The sequence below is a fragment of the Schistocerca serialis genome, chromosome 1 (genome assembly GCF_023864345.2).
Source record: "Schistocerca serialis cubense isolate TAMUIC-IGC-003099 chromosome 1, iqSchSeri2.2, whole genome shotgun sequence".
Lineage (NCBI taxonomy): Eukaryota > Metazoa > Arthropoda > Insecta > Orthoptera > Acrididae > Schistocerca > Schistocerca serialis.
This window is the reverse complement of record NC_064638.1, coordinates 883,350,013-883,369,588: the sequence shown is the minus strand read 5'-3', so window position 1 is coordinate 883,369,588 and position 19,576 is coordinate 883,350,013. Positions and strand designations below refer to the sequence as shown.

At 45.1% G+C, this 19,576-nt stretch overlaps 1 protein-coding gene across 1 annotated transcript in view; it reads right to left on the bottom strand.

The window, feature by feature from the left end:
* The window catches only part of LOC126444069 (uncharacterized), a 93,517-nt gene extending 75,223 nt beyond the window's left edge, over window positions 1-18,294 (bottom strand). The window contains exon 1 of the mRNA XM_050090961.1: window positions 18,058-18,294. Coding sequence (XP_049946918.1) covers window positions 18,058-18,294 — 237 coding nt within the window. The remainder of the gene's footprint in view (window positions 1-18,057) is intronic.
* Between the last annotated feature and the right edge of the window lie 1,282 nt (window positions 18,295-19,576).

Below are 19,576 nucleotides of genomic sequence, written 5' to 3'. Positions count from 1 at the left end.
AATCTAGACCAACAGTACCTTGACGAACTTGTGGATAGTATGCCACGACGAATACAGGCATGGATCGATGCAAGAGGACGTGCTACTATGTATTAGAGGTAACGGTGTGTACAGCAATCTGTACCACCACCTCTGAAGGTCTCGCTGTACCGTGGTACAACACGCAATGTGTGATTTTCATGAGCAGTAAATAGGGCGGAAATGATGTTTATGTTGATCTCTATTCAAATGTTCTGAACAGGTTCCGGAACTCTCCGTACCGAGGTGATGCAAAACTTTTTTTGATGTGTGTTAAAAATGTGTGATATGTGTGTATGCGGGCAAAGCCACCGTAAAAAGTTCCTCCTAAATCCCTGGATCGATTCCAACCAAACTTGGTACCCGTATTACTTACTATATGAAAAGAAGTTCTTTTGGCGTAAGAACCAGGATTCTCTTGTTAGAGTGCGGGTGATAACGCGGAAAGAGAAGGGGGTGGAGGAGATGGACGTACAGAGAGGGACAAGCAGGAAGTGAATACAGATACAGAGAGGAGGAGATGGATAGAGAGAGCGGAGGGGAGGACATGGACAGAGAAACACGAGGAGATCAGCAGCCTGAGGGAGGAGGAAGTGAAAAGAGGAGGAGATGGACAGAGATAGAGGATGGAAAGAGAGAGGGGGAGGACGAAATAGTCTAAGAAGGGGTGAGGAGAAATTGGAGGAGGAGGAGGAGATGGACGTAGGTGGTCGGAGGAGATGTACAGAGGGGGAACAAGGAGATGGGCAGAGGGGGGGAGGAGTAGATGATCAGAGAGAGGAGGGCAGGAGCAAATTGATAGAGAAAGAGGGGGAAGTAGGTGGACAGAGAGAGGAGAGGAAGAGATGGACAGAGAGGGGGACGAAGAACTAATAGAAGACTGGAATAAATGCATCCCCGGGCAAAGCCGGGTAATCAGCTGATTCATACACTCCTGGAAATTGAAATAAGAACACCGTGAATTCATTGTCCCAGGAAGGGGAAACTTTATTGACACATTCCTGGGGTCAGATACATCACATGATCACACTGACGGAACCACAGGCACATAGACACAGGCAACAGAGCATGCACAATGTCGGCACTAGTACAGTGTATATCCACCTTTCGCAGCAATGCAGGCTGATATTCTCCCGTGGAGACGATCGTAGAGATGCTGGATGTAGTCCTGTGGAACGGCTTGCCATGCCATTTCCACCTGGCGCCTCAGTTGGACCAGCGTTCGTGCTGGACGTGCAGACCGCGTGAGACGACGCTTCATCCAGTCCCAAACATGCTCAATGGGGGACAGATCCGGAGATCTTGCTGGCCAGGGTAGTTGACTTACACCTTCTAGAGCACGTTGGGTGGCACGGGATACATGCGGACGTGCATTGTCCTGTTGAAACAGCAAGTTCCCTTGCCGGTCTAGGAATGGTAGAACGATGGGTTCGATGACGGTTTGGATGTACCGTGCACTATTCAGTGTGCTCTCGACGATCACCAGTGGTGTACGGCCAGTGTAGGAGATCGCTCCCCACACCATGATGCCGGGTGTTGGCCCTGTGTGCCTCGGTCGTATGCAGTCCTGACTGTGGCGCTCACCTGCACGGCGCCAAACACGCATACGACCATCATTGGCACCAAGGCAGAAGCGACTCTCATCGCTGAAGACGACACGTCTCCATTCGTCCCTCCATTCACGCCTGTCGCGACACCACTGGAGGCGGGCTGCACGATGTTGGGGCGTGAGCGGAAGACGGCCTAACGGTGTGCGGGACCGTAGCCCAGCTTCATGGAGACGGTTGTGAATGGTCCTCGCCGATACCCCAGGAGCAACAGTGTCCCTAATTTGCTGGGAAGTGGCGGTGCGGTCCCCTACGGCACTGCGTAGGATCCTACGGTCTTGGCGTGCATCCGTGCGTCGCTGCGGTCCGGTCCCAGGTCGACGGGCACGTGCACCTTCCGCCGACCACTGGCGACAACATCGATGTACTGTGGAGACCTCACGCCCCACGTGTTGAGCAATTCGGCGGTACGTCCACCCGGCCTCCCGCATGCCCACTATACGCCCTCGCTCAAAGTCCGTCAACTGCACATACGGTTCACGTCCACGCTGCCGCGGGATGCTACCAGTGTTAAAGACTGCGATGGAGCTCCGTATGCCACGGCAAACTGGCTGACACTGACGGCGGCGGTGCACAAATGCTGCGCAGCTAGCGCCATTCGACGGCCAACACCGCGGTTCCTGGTGTGTCCGCTGTGCCGTGCGTGTGATCATTGCTTGTACAGCCCTCTCGCAGTGTCCGGAGCAAGTATGGTGGGTCTGACACACCAGTGTCAATGTGTTCTTTTTTCCATTTCCAGGAGTGTATATAAAAATACCACAGATGATTTTTTTCTGTGTGCTTATGTATCGTGAAGGGAATGCGAAATGTGTGATCGCATGTGTATTTCATGTGCCGAAAAGTTTCCTTTTTTCCCTCCTCACCAGGCGCACAGGCAATCTCTGGTTGGTTTACGTCTGGGATCTTGTATGTTTGAAATTGACTGTTGAGGGAAGCAAAGGTTGCCCTGAGTAGTCCGTGTTGTAGCATCTATTCTGTTAGCCGTTTCGAGAGGAGCATTTCGCGATTTCTGATACTGGTAGCTTTCTCTAGAACATTCGGGCGATTTCTTTCCTTGACGAATCAGAGCTCTTCCCGCTTTTAAGCAACCGGCGTTTGGAGCCGTCGTGCCTACATTCCTGTAAAAAAAAAAAAAAAAAAAAAAAAAGAGAGCTGTCCGGCGCCTAAGCCCTACACTGGCCATCTTAACACGGAGAGTCGTGATCTTAACTTCTGAAATCGTAAGACATTTTGATCCTCTTGAGCACAGATTGAGATACTGTATTTCGGTGAGTGTAGTCAAGTGTTACTTGAATAGGAGAATTTCATTGCATTAAGTTTCTAGAACGTTCGTGAGTGGTATTGTTTTCTTTCAGTGGATCGATTTAGTTAATTTACGAGAGAAATGTGTGGACAAGCACTTGACTTTTTGGCAATGGAGGTGACCTTGTGCACTCAGCAATAGTCCCTCATTTGAGTGATTACGAGCCGTGTTTCTTGATACTCGTGTATCAGATTAATTCTGATAAAAGTTGCATCTCAATCGCATTCACTAACAGTGTCTTTAAATAACGTTTAATTCGTCCTTGTGAGCCATGTGTGAAAAATAATAGTCAATGTGAGGTTACCTGTGCGAGTAAAGTAGCCTCAGAAATCAGTCGAGTTTAGACGTTACTGTTACTCGACTTAGCTTGTGTAATAGGAGGTGAGGGGTATTTTATTTTGAAGCACGACTGCGTGTGCGCCTTGGCTGTCGATGGGAGGCTTTGTTTCGGAATTGGTGAACTCCTCAGTCCACCCAAGTAGTTCCTATGGTGGAGGAATATGATGGTTCATGCCTCTTTTGAGTCGTGTGAGAATCATTTTCCAGTTTTCGGTGTATCTGGCCACCCTCCTCCTCATGTTCTCATAAGATTCATAAGCTGGTTTTTCCTTTGCATCGTTTCTATCCAGCATTATTATCATAATGACATTACGATAGTATTACGTGCTCAATATCATCTTGTTCATACAAAGTGTGTCGTTGTGTCCAATAACTATGAATTTATAAGATCCGTTTTTCTAATCTATCTCAAGTAAGTTTCTCTCGTGATTCAGACAGTAGCTCCTCTTGAAAAGAGTAATGGAAAAGGTTGTGAAAGGCGATAATACTCGTAAAGCTTGTAAGAGAGTTATGTTTAGATAATCTAAAGAAACCCCGCTTAGTGTTATGTGGCAGCTCTTCTCCAAAAATTGACACTCAACATATTTCATGATACTATATGCTCGTCCTCTTTGCTCAAAGTAGTGGCTCTCTTAAACTGCACCATAACTGCAGAGCGTATTCAGTACTACCAGTGACTGTCCAGCTAATTGCTTTTTCTCTTCCCTGCTTTTATCACCGTGAGTGCTTGTTATTACTATGCAGAGCTGAAAGCTTTCAAGCTGGCTGGGACAAGATATTTTACTTAAAGGAGCAAACAGAAGAGCCACAAATGTGTCATAGCCAAAAGCTGAGCTTCAGTATAGGCAGCCCCGAACGGATTTCGCTTCACCCATTCCCGGTCTCCAGGAGACCCCGAAAGGCCCAGCTATCTGCCAAAAAACTGTGTTATTTGTGTCTAGAAAGAATCCTTTAAGACAGATAAGTATCTAAGCCAGGTGCATCCTTTGAGAAACGCTTCAGCGTGAGAAATGCTGTTTGCCTCAGCAGCCATCTTACAGAAGAAGGCTCAGTTTAAACTTTTGGGACAGGCTTCCTCATTGATTCGTAGTTTTAGTTTCTGAAGCGCCCGGGTCTTTGTCGTGCATGTCTACATGCGAACCTTCCTATTTGTCTGCTTCAGAATTGTACCATGGAGTGGGAGAGGTTTCTTGGCCTCCTCCACACGCCTTGGCACTATTGGTTAATAACAACAAGATCCGCAGGAGGAAGAGTTTGTTTAGCCTTATCACAACATTATTACTGAACAGAACTCGCAGTGTGTGCTAGATTTCCTCGTTATTCCTCTCCTCCATTCTCCTTTATCTAAGGTCGGTCCTCGAAAAGTCTTCACTTCTTTCGATTATTGACAGTTTTTCCTTTCCTCGTTTAGCTTAGCTCCAGCTTCCTGTAAAATGCATGATTTCTGGACGTAACACTGTGTTATAGATTCTTATCTTAGTGTTCGGTGATACTGATTTTTAGTCGACGGCATCCCTAACGAAGTACATGGTTTTTATTTCCACTGCTAGTCTTTCGTCGATATCCATTCCTATACTGATGCCACAGGTAAACCAACACCCCAAATATTTGAACTATAAGTTCACTTGAACCTCAAACCATCTATCCCAAGAAATACTTACTGCTCCTCCCTTCTTCCTAACTGCATGATTCCGTTTTGGTTCATTCATATTTAGCCCAAACGTAGTGCATAGTTGACGATTTTCTGACACATTTCTCTCACCTCATGGTTTCATTCACTTAGTAGTATTATATGTCTATAAATGCGAGACAATTGAAATTACCATCCATCTGTTCCCCAGTGCACTCTTGTTGCCTAAATGCCATTATTACTTTCTACAAGATGGCACTTAACAGAACACATGAGAGAGCACCCCCTCGTCTGACACCTGTCTAACGCTTCTGTTGCGAGCCCTCGGAAATGCACTGCTGCACTTGATGCATCTCTACAAGTTTGCACCACACTCACTTGCTTCTCTGGGATTCTGAAGCCACGCAACGCGTTGTATAGTCCTTTCCTGTGGATGCCGTCGCGTGCGCGTTGAAAACCGTCAAACAGTTGTATCATAGTGAAAAATGTGATCTATTGTCGGTCGGTTTGGTCGAAAGTCAGCTTAGAATTCTTGTATGTCGTTCTCTATGAAAAGCTGAAATTGTCTGAGGATAATGATAGACAGTATCTTGTACGTATTCTCTTCTTTTTTTCGATTATTTGCTTTGATGATAAAATGTGCAGGATCAGTCGGCGGCCACGACGGAGGCCAGGGCAAATGTCAGTATGGTTCCTCGCATAAGGCTACGTCCCACTACCTGTTCGATCATTGTCAATAAACCTACAAGTGTGCAAATTCCTATTTACGTGAATAATGTTTTTATTTATTTGTTCAGGAACTGTAATACTATGACTCTCCAGTATCATTGTGAAAGTGATCCACAGATGAATAAATGAATAAAATTACTACTGCTGCTGCTACTGTTACCACAACTTCTACTACTACTAATGCCACCACCACATTTCTCGTACTGCATTTGGACGACCAACGCTCCCCTCTCCTTCCCCTGTGCAGCTCACATGCTACGCAACAGAGGGCACGGACTCCGTTGCCCATGGAGCACCATGTGGAAATGGAGCCTCATGGAGATATTTTGTATCTTTCTTTGGCAGTTGTATTATACTTAGGAAACTATTATAGGCAAATAGATACATGAAATTATAAAAGAAAAAATTTTGATTTAGGGAGAGCGATAAAGAAAGATGGGATAGACTGAGTAGTGGGAAATCCCATCACCTGTGCAATAAGGGAAGGAGGTCTCGGAACGTGGCCTTGGGCCCGACGTCCCTATGCAGTATCTCCCAAGGTTACTTATAAGTTATACTGATATGCTAGTCTACTTAATTATAGGTTAATGATTTACATGTTTACTCTGGCGCCTGGTATAATAACCTGCCAACTAGGTTACACTTTGTACATATAGTGTTTGTATATCAAGTGATAAAGGATTACTAATGATACGTGTTGTGTATGCTATGTATTGTCTCTCTTCCTGTGTTCTATCCTGTCCTTACTCTTATTCTACCTTACGTCGTACGTTAAAAATCTGTATTACTATCGTAACAAGTTTATCGTGGCGCCTGATACAATAATTGACCACGATTATAACCTAGGTCTCTCCGGTTCGGCATATGTTTCATGCTCCTACATTTGGGTGTCTACATGCTGTTCTTCGTGTTTTCAATCCTCTGCGTCGGTGTTGGAGGAGTCCTTAGGACTGAAGTCCTCATCTCAACTAACACAGCCGTCCCTTTGACGTCTGATACGATGCCTGTGTGATCTCATTTGTTTATACACTGAAGAGCCAAAGAAACTGGCATGCCTGCCTAATATCGTGTAGGGCCACCGCGAGCGCGCAGAAGTGCCGCAACACGACGTGGCATTGACTCGATTAATGACTGAAGTAGTGTTCGAGGGAAATGACACCAAGAATCCTGCACGGCTATCCATAAATACGTAAGAGTATGAGGGGGTGGAGATCTCTTGTGAATAGCGCTTTGCAAGGCATACCAGATAGCTCAATAATGTTTATGTTTGGGGAGTTTAGTGGCCATCAGAAGTGTTTAAACTTAGAAGAGTGTTCCTGGTGCCACTCTGTAGCAATTCTAGGCTTGTGGGGTGTCGCATTGTCCTGCTGTCCGGCGGAATGCACAATGGACACGAATAGGTGCTGGTGATCAAACAGGATGCTTACGTGCGTGTCACCTGTCAGAGTCGTATCTAGACGTATCAGGAGTTCGGTGTCACTCCAGCTGCACACGATTCATACCATTACAGAGCCTCCACCAGCTTGAACAGTCCCCTGTTGACATGCAGGGCCCATGGATTCATGAGGTTGTCTCTATACCCGTACACGTCAATCCGCCGATACAATTTGAATCAGACACGTACGACCAACAACATATTTCTAGTCATCAACAGTCCAATGTCGGTGTTGACGGGCCCAGGTGAGGCGTAAAGCTTTGTGTCGTGCAGTCATCAAGGGTACACGAATGGGCTTTCGGCCCAGCATTGAAATCTGCAGCAATTTGCGGAAGGGTTGCACTTCTGTCACGTTGAACGATTCTCTTCAGTCGTTGTTGGTCCCGTTCTTGCAGGATCTTTTTCCGGCCGCAGCGATGTCGGAGTTTGATGTTTTACCGGATCCTAATATTCACAATACACTCGTGAAATGATCGTACGGGAAAATCCCCACTTCATCGCTACTTCGGAGATGCCGTGTCCCATCGCTCGTGCGCCGATTATAACACCACGTTCAAACTCATTTAAATCTTGCTAACTTGCCATTGTAGTAGCAGTAACCGATCTAACAGCTGCGTCAGACATTTGTCTTATATATGCGTTACCGACCGCAGCGCCGTATTCTGCCTGTATTTGAATACGCATGCCTTTACTAGTTACTTTGGCGCTTCAGTGTAGATGGTGTGTTCTGTCTTGGTGGTATGGTCTGTTACCTTATTTAGTTGTCGCCATATGTGTGAGTTCCTGAGTGTGTGTTGCACTGTTTCTGTTGTGATTGTTGATATGTTTCACCCTGTGCGGTACTCACAGTACAGCCCGAAGTGCATCGGCCGTTATTATTATCGTATGCATCAATTACAGTAATACACATTTAGCAAAACAAAGAAATATATATATATAACTCCGCCAAAGCCGGTCCCAAGCCCGGTTGAAAAAGGAGGAGGGGGAGGAGTAACACCTCGTTAAAAAACCTTGGTTCACCTGGCCCGGGTGATAGTACCTCGTGAGGGTCCCTAGCCAGGGAAACGGTGAAGACCTCAACGGCAGTGAAGGCAGCGATGAAGATCATCAGAACGGCGGAACTGGCGGAAGAGGCAGGCTTTTATATAAAAGCACCAGACTGTAGCGTCTGTTCCCACAGTGGGCGGCTGCAAAAGGCGTCTGTCCCACATGTTAGTGGCGGCCTCACTTATAATTCTAAGCTAAATGCTGGAATTTTTATCATCGAAAGGTTCAACTACCTTTCCCCAAACCAAACTTTAACCTAAGACATGATGGTAAATTTCAAAATGGAAACAACTCCAGGAAGTAACCAATCTTCCATCGCTATTCATGGCGGTGCAACTAGGCCTTTGGATTCTGGAGAGCCTAGAACATCATGTAAGGAAGAGTCGGAGCTTCCTAGTACTTCTTCAAAGATAAGACCCGAGAAAAAACATCTACTGGGGACTCTGAATATCAACACACTTATGAAAGTTGGAAAACTAAAACACCTAACGGACACTCTCAATCAACGCAACATACTGATATTAGCTCTTCAAGAAACAAGGTATCTGGTTGAAAATGCGTTTGAATCAGGTGGATACAGGATCTACAAAGGAAAACCGGCCATTAAAAATTCCAATAATACGACTATATTAGGGACCGCATTTATGGTCAAACAGCAACTTGCGGAATCAATAACTAATTTTAGCTCCCCATCAGAACGAATTTCATTTCTGACGTTCAAGTCAGGCAATAAACGCTACACTATTATAAATGCACATGCACCTACTAACAAACATAACAGAACAAATGTTGACAAAGTGGAAGATTTTTGTGAAATGCTTGAACACGAAACATCCATATTACCAAAAGAACATATAAAAATTTTAGTGGGAGACTTTAATGCACAAGTTGGCAAAGAAATAAAATGCAAATCAGTAGTTGGAGATTATCCAGCACATGCAAGAACCAACAGAAATGGGGAAAGACTCATAGATTTTTGTAGACAGTTTAATCTAAAATTAATGTCGACATGTTTCACGAAACTTGCAAGCAAGAAAAAAAACGTGGGTATCACCTAATCCAAATCAAGGTGAATATCAGTTGGACCATGTGGCAATAACGACTCGCAACTACAAGGAAATCTTGGATGTCAGAGTGAGGAAGGGCCTAAACATAGACTCAGATCATTATCTGACAGAAATAAAGACCATGTTCCAACCAAACAAACCTAAACCAAAACCAAGAAGATTTCCAAGAGTAAACACTAAATTTCTCCTGCAAAAGCAAGACAAATTCTGTCATATACTAAACACAAGAAAAATGGATAATTGGGAAGAAATTAAAGAAACAATCATAGAGTCAGTTAAAGAAATGGGACAGCCACGAAGAATACCAAAACACAGATGGTGGAATGAGCTGTGTGATGAAGCAATTGACAATCGACTAAAGGCATGGAAAAAATGGAACAGTAATAAGAAACACGACTACTGGGAAGAGTTTAAAGAAGAAAGGAAAAAGACAGCAAAAATCATCAGATCAGTGAAAAGAAAATATGACAAAGACAGATTAGAAGAAATGGATTCTGATTTCAAAAGGAACAACACTAGAGACTTCTATAAGACTTTCAGAGAAGTTTTAACAGGATTCCAGTCACCAAGTTTACATTTTAAAGATAAAAATGGAAAAATGGTTCTAAGCAATAAAAAGAACTGCCAAATCTTAGCTGAATACTTTGAAAATCTATTAAATTGTGAGGAGCCTAATGACAGGTTACAATTTCAAAAACCACAACATGAAAATCCACCGTCGGAACCACCTACAGTAGAAGAAATAGAAAAGATTATCAAAGCATTGAAGAATAACAAAGCACCAGGTGAGGATGGGATGGTGGGAGAAATGTGGAAACTAGGGGGCTTATCCGCATGTCAGAAAATTCACAAAGTAATTAAAGACATTTGGACAAAAGGAATCATACCCAGTGACTGGAAACAAGCATTGAACCACCCTCTCCATAAAAAAGGAGATAAAACAGACACCAACAACTACAGGGGCATATCCTTGTTACCAGTGACATACAAAATACTTTCTAAAGCACTTTTAAACAGAATAGAGGAACAAGCAGGACCTAATATAGGAGATTATCAAGCAGGATTTAGAAAAGGTAGATCATGTGCAGAACAGATTCTTAATTTAAAAACAATTTTGAGAGTGAGAGCTATACAAAATAAAAATACAGTAGTCACTTTCGTAGACTTCAAGAAGGCCTACGACTCTGTTGACAGACAAACACTATTCCACATACTTTATGAATCAGGGATAGATGAAAACACCAGAAGACTTGTTGAACAATCGCTCACAGATACAACATCAAGAATTAAGTTTCAAGGCGAAATTTCTGAACCATTCAAAATCAAAACAGGAGTTCGACAAGGTGACGGACTGTCCCCAATTCTCTTTAACTTGGTTTTAGATAAAGTAGTAAAAACATGGGAAAACACATTAAAAAACAGAGGCACAAAGGGTATAAGCATGGGCCAAGGAAAGAACAAATTTGAAGTAAAATGTTTAGCCTTTGCGGATGATATGGCATTGATAACTGAAAACCGAACAGATGCAACAGTTAAGCTTGATATGTTACACGAGATTGCTGAAAAGACTGGGCTAAAAATATCCTACGAAAAAACCGAGTATATAGAACACAAACATAATACAGAAAAGTTTATGAAAACAAAGTATGGAAAAATTAAAAGAGTTGATAGATTCAAATACCTGGGGGAGTGGATCCAAGCCAATGGACTGGATGACACAACAAATAAAGAAAGAATAAAAAAGTTGGAATTTGCATATAAATTAACACAAAACTACTACAATAAGAAATCAATATCCATACAAGCAAAGATTAAACATTATAGTTCAGTTATTAGGACACAAGCAACATATGAATCAGAGTGCCTAACATCGAATAAGAAAGGCGAATTAAGAGACCTAGAAAAAAGAGAGAGGAAAATATTAAGAAAAATTCTAGGTCCTGAGAAAAACAAGGAAAATAGGTGGATTAAAAGGAGAAATGAAGACCTATACAAAAATACAGAAAAGATCACAGATACAATGAGGAAGAGACGGCTAAAATTTTATGGACATTTAAAAAGAATGGAAGAAACACGGATTACAAAGAAAATTTTTAATTACGTTAGTAAGCTGAAAAACACTGTAGGATGGATAGAAGCAGTAAAGAAAGACGCCAACAAAATAGGTGTTACAGAAGAAATAATACGTGACAGGAATAACTTTAGGCTACTTATAGAAAACGCAAACTATGAAGAAGATGCACCAAAACCTCGACCCAAGAGAGTGTGGACAGATGAGCAGAGACGAGCAGTTGGCGAGAAAATGAAGAAGTACTGGGAAGAACGAAAGAAAAAGAAACACCATAAGTCTTAAGTTGTATGCGGTCCATAGCTGGCCAAATTCATAATATATATATATATATATATATATATATATATATATATATATATGAACATGTGAAATTATATACAGTACACAAGTTTTAAAACGGGTAAGACTACGCTCGGATACTGATGGACTCGATCCAGCGCAGTGCCTCGTGGGATACTTGATGGAGCTTCTCAATGCCACCAGGGAAGCGTCTGAGTGGACATTCATTCACAATGTGGCTCATTGTTTGGGTGTCACCACAGTCACACACACTGTCACTTGAAAAGCGCCACTTGTGCATGTTGTATTTGCACCTACCCTCTTCAGTCCGATATCTGTTTAACTGCACCCACACCTCCCTTGGTTCGTGGAAGCCTGGAAATGGAACTGTTGGATTGTCTACAAGTTCGTGGTTTCGGGTTCTTGTAGCTTGCCACTCACGTTTCCACTCTGCGTCCTGGTCGAATACTGTGGATAGCATTTGGACTCCCATTTCATATGCTGGTCTTCCAGATTTGAGGCTTTTCCTGGGCAGTGATAGCAAATCGTCATGAAGAGGGATCGAGTTGTTTTCAGAAACTTTCTGACAGAGGTTGTAAAGAGCAGCCTTTCGACGGAGGTCTGGTGGACAGATGTTTGAAAGCACTGGTAGCCAGCAAGTAGGTGTAGACCGGACTGTACCACTAATTACTCTCATGACTGAGTTCCCTTGGACGTCTACTTTCACTACGTGGGCGCTTCGGAGCCAAACTGGTGCACAGTATTCTGCTGCAGAGTATACCAGTGCAAGGGATGCTCTTCGGAGGACTGATGTGGTTGCTCCCCGTTACTGCCTACCAGCTTTCTCGCAAGGTTTACTCTTGTTTGTCTCTTCTTGGCCAAGTTGGAAAGGTGTTTTTTGTGTGTTAAAGTTCTGTCCAGAGTGACTCCCAGGCATTTTGGGCTTTCGTTGAATCTGACTGTGCCAAGAGGGCCGAACTGTGGACTGATGAAAGGCGATTAGAAAGGTGGAACAGGCTTATCTCGGTTTTAGAAACATTTGGTCTCAGTCTGGATTGTGCCGTTGCCGTCCGCAGATAGTGAGAAGCGCTGTGAGTGTGCTGGGTATAGGCCGTGGTCAGTCAGGAAATGAACCATGCCACGGCCGGGATTAGCATTATTCATCCGTGACCGTTCCCTGATACTCGAGAAAAAGTTGTACACACTATGGCCTTTGTCCTTATCGTTTCACTCCCGTTGCCAGACATTCAGTCTGCAAAAGTTAGCTGACGTTTGTGTCCTATGTCTTCCCCTGTTTTTTTCCTGACCTTACCGTGTCTTTCCCTCCTAATCCAGTAGCATGCGACCCGATATCTGATCGTTACATCGCTTGGGAAGGGACCGAACAGCACACACAGCGCCTCTGTTGAGACAGTGCGGAATGCCACCTACTTTCTCAGGAGTACACTCCTTTGTCCACACGTTACTGCTGTCCTGGGGGTCACTAGAGCAAGCCCATGTGGTCATATACTTGCTGAGAAGCTCACCACTATTCCTACTACTACTACTACTACTACTAATACTACTGCATGTGAAGGGATTTCGACACGTAATGCAACACATTTCTTTCCTGGACTATTTATGTTGAAAACAGGCGGAATTTGCTGTGGGACACCGTGGAATATTCTCGCTTCAGGCCTTATACATTCCGGTGCTATACATAACATTCAAAATGGTGTCTGTACCGGACGTGCATTCCAAGCAGAGAGCTGTCATTGAGTTTCTTTTGGCCGAACCCCACAGCATTGCAGATATTCATAGGAGCTTGCAGAACGTCTATGGAGACCTGGCAGTGAACAAGAGCACGGTGATCACAAGGCGAGCCGTATGTCGTCATCGCAAGGTCGTCCAAACCTGTCCCATCTCCCGCATACCGGCTGGCCGCACTTAACTGTAATTCCTGCAGCGTTGGGATGTGCGGGCACTCTCATTCAAGGTGATCGATGGATCACAATGAAACACCTCGCTACTCAGCTGAGTATCTCTGATGGTAGTGCACCGAGCGAGGTGGCGCAGTGGTTAGCACACTGGACTCGCATTCGGGAGGACGACGGTTCAATCCCGTCTCCGGCCATCCTGGTTTAGGTTTTCCGTGATTTCCCTAAATCGCTTCAAGCAAATGCCGGGATGGTTCCTTTGAAAGGGCACGGCCGATTTCCTTCCCCATCCTTCCCCCATCCGAGCTTGCGCTCCGTCTCTAATGACCTCGTTGTCGACGGGACGTTAAACACTAATCTCCTCCTCCTCTGATGGTAGTGCTGACACACTCGTCCAGCAGTTGGGACACTCAAAGGTGCGTGCTCACTGGGTAGCCGGCCAGAGTGGCCGAGCGGCTCTAGGCGCTACAGTCCAGAACCGCGCGATCGCTACGGTCACAGTTTCGAATCCTGCCTCGGGCATGGATGTGTGTGATGTCCTTAGGTTAGTTAGGTTTAAGTAGTTCTAAGTTCTAGGGGACTGATGACCTCAGAAGTTAAGTCCCATAGTGCTCAAAGCCATTTGAACCATTTTTGAACTCACTGGGTACCTCGCCGTCTAATACAGGACTGGGCAAATAAAAGTGGCCTGTGCGACTGGGTACGATTGGAAGTGAATGTACGCATATAACAACACCTTGTGACGCACATATCACGTGTAAGCCCGCCAAGTGATCCACACCTGTTCAGAGCATAGTGCGGGAGTGTCAATGCGAGTGGAGCAGTGCAAAGGGGACGATGGTCCTCACAGCGGAGCAGTGGATCTTCGTTGAAGAAACTTACGTGACAACAAAGTGGTGGAAACAGTGTGGTTAGTTGTTTGCTGAGAATTTTAATGGTATCTAAGTTCCAGCAAAGAGTGCCACTCGGCGCTTAGTACGAAAATGGTGTGGAGAGGACCTGTTTTGAACAAGTCAAAAAAATTGCGAAACGTGCACGCGCACAATAGAATGTGGCTGCAGTTCACCAGAAAATGCCTCAGAGTCTTGCCAGATCAATCTGACGCCTGTCGCAAGAGACCGGCGGACGAACACTTCATCTGAACCTGCACATGCATCCCTAACGAGTGTCTCTTGTTCATCCATTAAAACCAGCAGATGCTCCTCAGTGTCTTCAGTTTCCTGAGTGGCTGTTCACTGAGACAACAATGAATGGCTTGGATTGGATCTGTTCGTTATGTCTGGTATAACCTGACTGGTCATGTCAACTGACAGAGCCACAGGTTCTGAGCACCGGAGAGTGCATATAACTTCCACGAAACACCGTTGCATGATCAGAGGGTTGGGATATGGTGTACAGTGTCTGCACGCCACATTATTGGTCCATCTTCTTTCATCTGACGCTGACTTCTATGCGTTACATTGCCAACATTTTACAAATCATTTTTGCCAGCGTTAACCGTGGAGGAAAAGACCTAGAGTTACTTCCAACAGGCTGGAGCAATTGCCCATACAGCCCCTCGAACCTTGGAGTGCATTTACACATTCTTCACGTACGGCAAAGTTGTTAGCAGAGATCTGTCTGGCCGCGGCCCAGCTGGCCAGCCAGGTCACCTGATCTGTCAGCGTGCTATTACCTTGTGTGAGGAGCCCTCTAGCCTAAGAATCTCATAGTCTTCAAGAACTGCAACAGAACATTTTGGTTGAGACTACAACAATTCCAGCAGTCCTGCTTCGATCCGCCTTCAGTAACCTGCTGATCAGGGCCCAAATGCACCGAGAGATGAATAGTGGTCATTTCCATCATCTGCTATTGTCGGATTAGTACTGTATTTCCTTTCCTCTGCTGTGTTTCTTGGTACAATGGAAGTCTGTTCTTCAGGCCACTTTTATTTATCCCACCCTGTTGTAGGCCACAAGGAGCAACGAAGGGCCATCTGTGTGGAATTGCTTGTGACTTAAGAGGCTGATAGTGACAGCTTTTTGTCGAACATCGTCACAGGCGAGAAAAGATGGGTTCACCACTTCGAACCGGAATCAAACGGCATTCCATGGAATGGCGCGACATCACCTCTCCTACATAGCAAACGTTTAAAGCCGCATCTTCAACCGGTAAAGTCATGGCGACCGTCTTCTGGGACTCTGAAGCAGTTATTCCGTTTGCTGTCGATTCTCATGGCGCTACGACCAACTCTGTTATGTATTGCGCTGCCCACAGGAAACGGAAGAAACGACTTTAGCGTGTTGCGTGTTCGTAGCCACAAAAATATAAACGAAATGCTCATTCTCCATTACAACGCAAGGCCCCACACAAGTCCACGGAGCCGACCGGTGTGGCCGTGCGGTTCTAGGCGCTTCAGTCTGGAGCCGCGTGACCGCTACGGTCGCAGGTTCGAATCCTGCCTCGGGCATGGGTGTTTGTGATGTCCTTAGGTTAGTTAGGTTTAAGTAGTTCTAAGTTCTAGGGGACTGATGACCACAGATGTTAAGTCCCATAGTGCTCAGAGCCATTTTTGAACAAGTCCACGGACCCGAGAAGATTTCAGCAAACTTCCTTGGACCGTTCTGCCTTGTACACCCTACAGCCCGAATCTCGCCTCTTCCGACTTCCATCTTTTCTGCCAATGAAGGATGCACACCGTAGGAAGCAGTATGTGGATGACTGGGAGGTTACTGATGCAGCAAGACAAAAAAATGGTTCAAATGGCTCTGAGCACTACGAGACTTAACTTCTGAGGTCATCAGTCCCCTAGAACTTAGAACTACTTAAACCTAACTAACCTAAGGACATCACACACATCCATGCCCGAGGCAGGATTCGAACCTGTGACCGTAGCAGTCGCGTGGTTCCAGACTGTAGCGCCTAGAACCGCTTGGCCACCCCGGCTGGCGCAGCAAGACACTGACGTCGACCATTACAGTAGTACCATGCGGGAAAACAAGCCTTCAGAGTAAACCTGCGTAAAGCCTTCTCACTAAACCGAGATTATTTTCAAAAGCTGTATTTGTAGCCAAAATTGAGGGGAATACACTACTGGCCATTAAAATTGCTACACTAGGAAGAAATGCCGATGATAAACGGGTATTCATTGCACAAATATATTATACTAGAACTGACATGTGATGACATTTTCACGCAATTTGGGTGCATAGATCGTGAGAAATCAGTACCAAGAACAACCACCTCTGGCCGTAATAACGGCCTTGATACGCCTGGGCATTGAGTCAAACAGAGGTTGGATGGCGTGTACAGGTACAGCTGCCCATGAAACTTCAACACGATACCACAGTTCATCAAGAGTAGTGACTGGCGTATTGTGACGAGCCAGTTGCTCGGCCACCATTGACCAGACATTTTCAATTGGTGAGAGATCTACAGAATGTGCTGGCCTGGGCAGCAGTCGAACATTTTCTGTATCCAGAAAGGCCCGTACAGGACCTGCAACATGCGGTGGTGTATTATATTGCTGAAATATAGGGTTTCGCAGGGATCGGATGAAGGGTAGAGCCACGGGTCGTATCTGAAATGTAACGTCCACTGTTCAAAGTGCCGTCAATGTGAACAAGAGGTGACCGAGACGTGTAACCAATGGCACCCCATACCATCACGCCGGGTGATACGCCAGTATGGCGATGACGAATACACGCTTCCAATGTGCGTTCACCGCAGTGACGCCAAACGCGGATGCGACCATCATGATGCTGTAAACAGAACCTGGATTCATCCGAAAAAATGACGTTTTGCCGTTCGTGCACCCAGGTTCGTCGTTGAGTACACCATCGCAGGCGCTCCTGTATGTGATGCAGCGTCGAGGTAACCGCAGCCATGGTCTCCGAGCTGATAGTCCGTGCTGCTGGAAACGTCGTCGAACTGTTCGTGCAGATGGTTGTTGTCTTGCGAACGTCCCCATCTGTTGACTCAAGAATGGAGACGCGGCTGCACGATCCGTTACAACCATGCGGATAAGATTCCTGTCATCTCGACTACTAGTCATACGAGGCCGTTGGGATCCATCACGGCGTTCCGTATTACCCTCCTGAACCCACCGATTCCATGTTGTGCTAAAAGTCATTGGATCTCGACCAACGCGAGCAGCAATGTCGCGATACGATAAACCGCAATCGCGATAGGCTACAATCCGACCTTTATCTAAGTCGGAAACGTGATGGTACGCATTTCTCCTCCTTACACGAGGCATCACAACAACGTTTCACCAGGCAACACCGGTCAACTGCTGTGTGAGAAATCGGTTGGAAACTTTTCTCATGTCAGCACGTTGTAAGTGTCGCCACCGGCGCAAAGTTTGTGTGAATTCTCTGAAAATCTAATCATTTGCATAGCAGAGCATATTCTTCTTGTCGGTTAAATTTCGCGTGTGTAGCACATCATCTTCGTGGTGTAGAAATTTTAATGGCCAGTAGTGTAATATGGTGTTTTGGAATCCTGAATGAAGCCAACCTGCTTTCAGGAAAAAATGTGTTGCATTAGTTTTTGAACACCCGTCGTGCATCTTGTGGACGTCGTGGAGGCAGACAGTGGACGTGATTTAGAGAGGGACAAGGCGTGGTGTGTTGTACCTGCGAGGCGGTGATGCCGGAGGTGCAGGCGGGCGTGGGCAGCGAGCGCTTGCGCATGTCGCGGAACGGCGACAGCAGGCCCGGGTTGAGCAGCGGCGAGTCGGGGTTGAGGCCGGGCGGCGGCGACGGCGGGCCGGGGCTGCCCTCGTCGTCGGTGCCGCCCGACTCCTCCACGACGATCAGCGGCTCGCCGGGGCCCTGCGCCGCCGTCGCCGGCGCGTACGACGCCCGCCGCATCCTGCAGCACGCGACACGCAGCCAAGTGTCACCACCGCTCAGACTACTCGTACACATACACGCGGTGCTACGTGGCCACACGGAATGACAATACAAACACATAGGGCGATAGCCAGTGATAACATTTTTATAGACAAATCAAAGGAACAAAATCATATCATAAAACCTGTAATAAATGGACTATCAGATCATGACATGCAGCTCCTTGTGTTAGATGTAAATTCTAAGCAGATTATCAAGACTGCTAAACCTGAGGACAAGAGATTAGTCAATCAACAAAAATTGTGTGTTTTAGAAAACTGCTCAAAGATATGAACTGGAAACATGTTTATAGTGCTCATGACATGAATGAAAAATATAACACATTCATGAACAATGTCAGTACCACGTTTGAAAACTGTTTTCCTCTAAAAGTTACACAAATTAAACAGAAGTTTATAATAAGACCATGGATTACACAAGGAATAAAGATTTCCTGTAAGACAAAAAGGAAAATGTATCTGTCGACCAAGAATAACTCCAATACTGCCGATTTAGCTAAATACAAGGAATACTGTAAAATATTAAAAAAAGAAATTCAGACATCTAAACAAATGCACTACGAGAGGAAGATATCAATGTCAGGGAGCAAAATAACAACAATATGGGATATAGTGAAAGAGGAGACTGGTAGAACCAGCAAGGAACAGGAGCAAATAGCATTAAGGGTAGATGACACATTAGTAACCGATGGGCACAGTGTGGCAAATCTATTTAACAAGTACTTTATATCCGTTACTGATAGAATGAGATTGTCAGGATCAGTAAATAATGCTCTTGAATATCTGAAACTAGCCATTACAAATAGCTTCAGGTACATGAATATGTCACTCACTTCACCAAAAGAAATAACTTCCATAATAAAATCTTTAAAAACAAAGCATTCTAGTGGTTATGATGAAATATCAACAAAGTTAATTAAGGCATGTTCTTGTGCGTTTAGTACAATTCTGAGTTACTTGTGTAACCAGTCAATTATAACTGGGACATTTCCTGACTGGCTAAAATATGCAGATGTTAAGCCTCTATTCAAGAAAGGGGATAAAGAGATACCATCAAACTACAGGCCTATTTCACTTTTGCCAGCATTCTCAAAATTTTTAGAAAAAGTAATGTACTGGCAGCTTCTCAACCATCTGACCACAAATAGCATATTATCAAGAACACAGTTTGGATTTCTGAAGGGTTCTGATACCGAGAAGGCTATTTACACCTACAGTGAAAATGTACTTAATTCATTAAA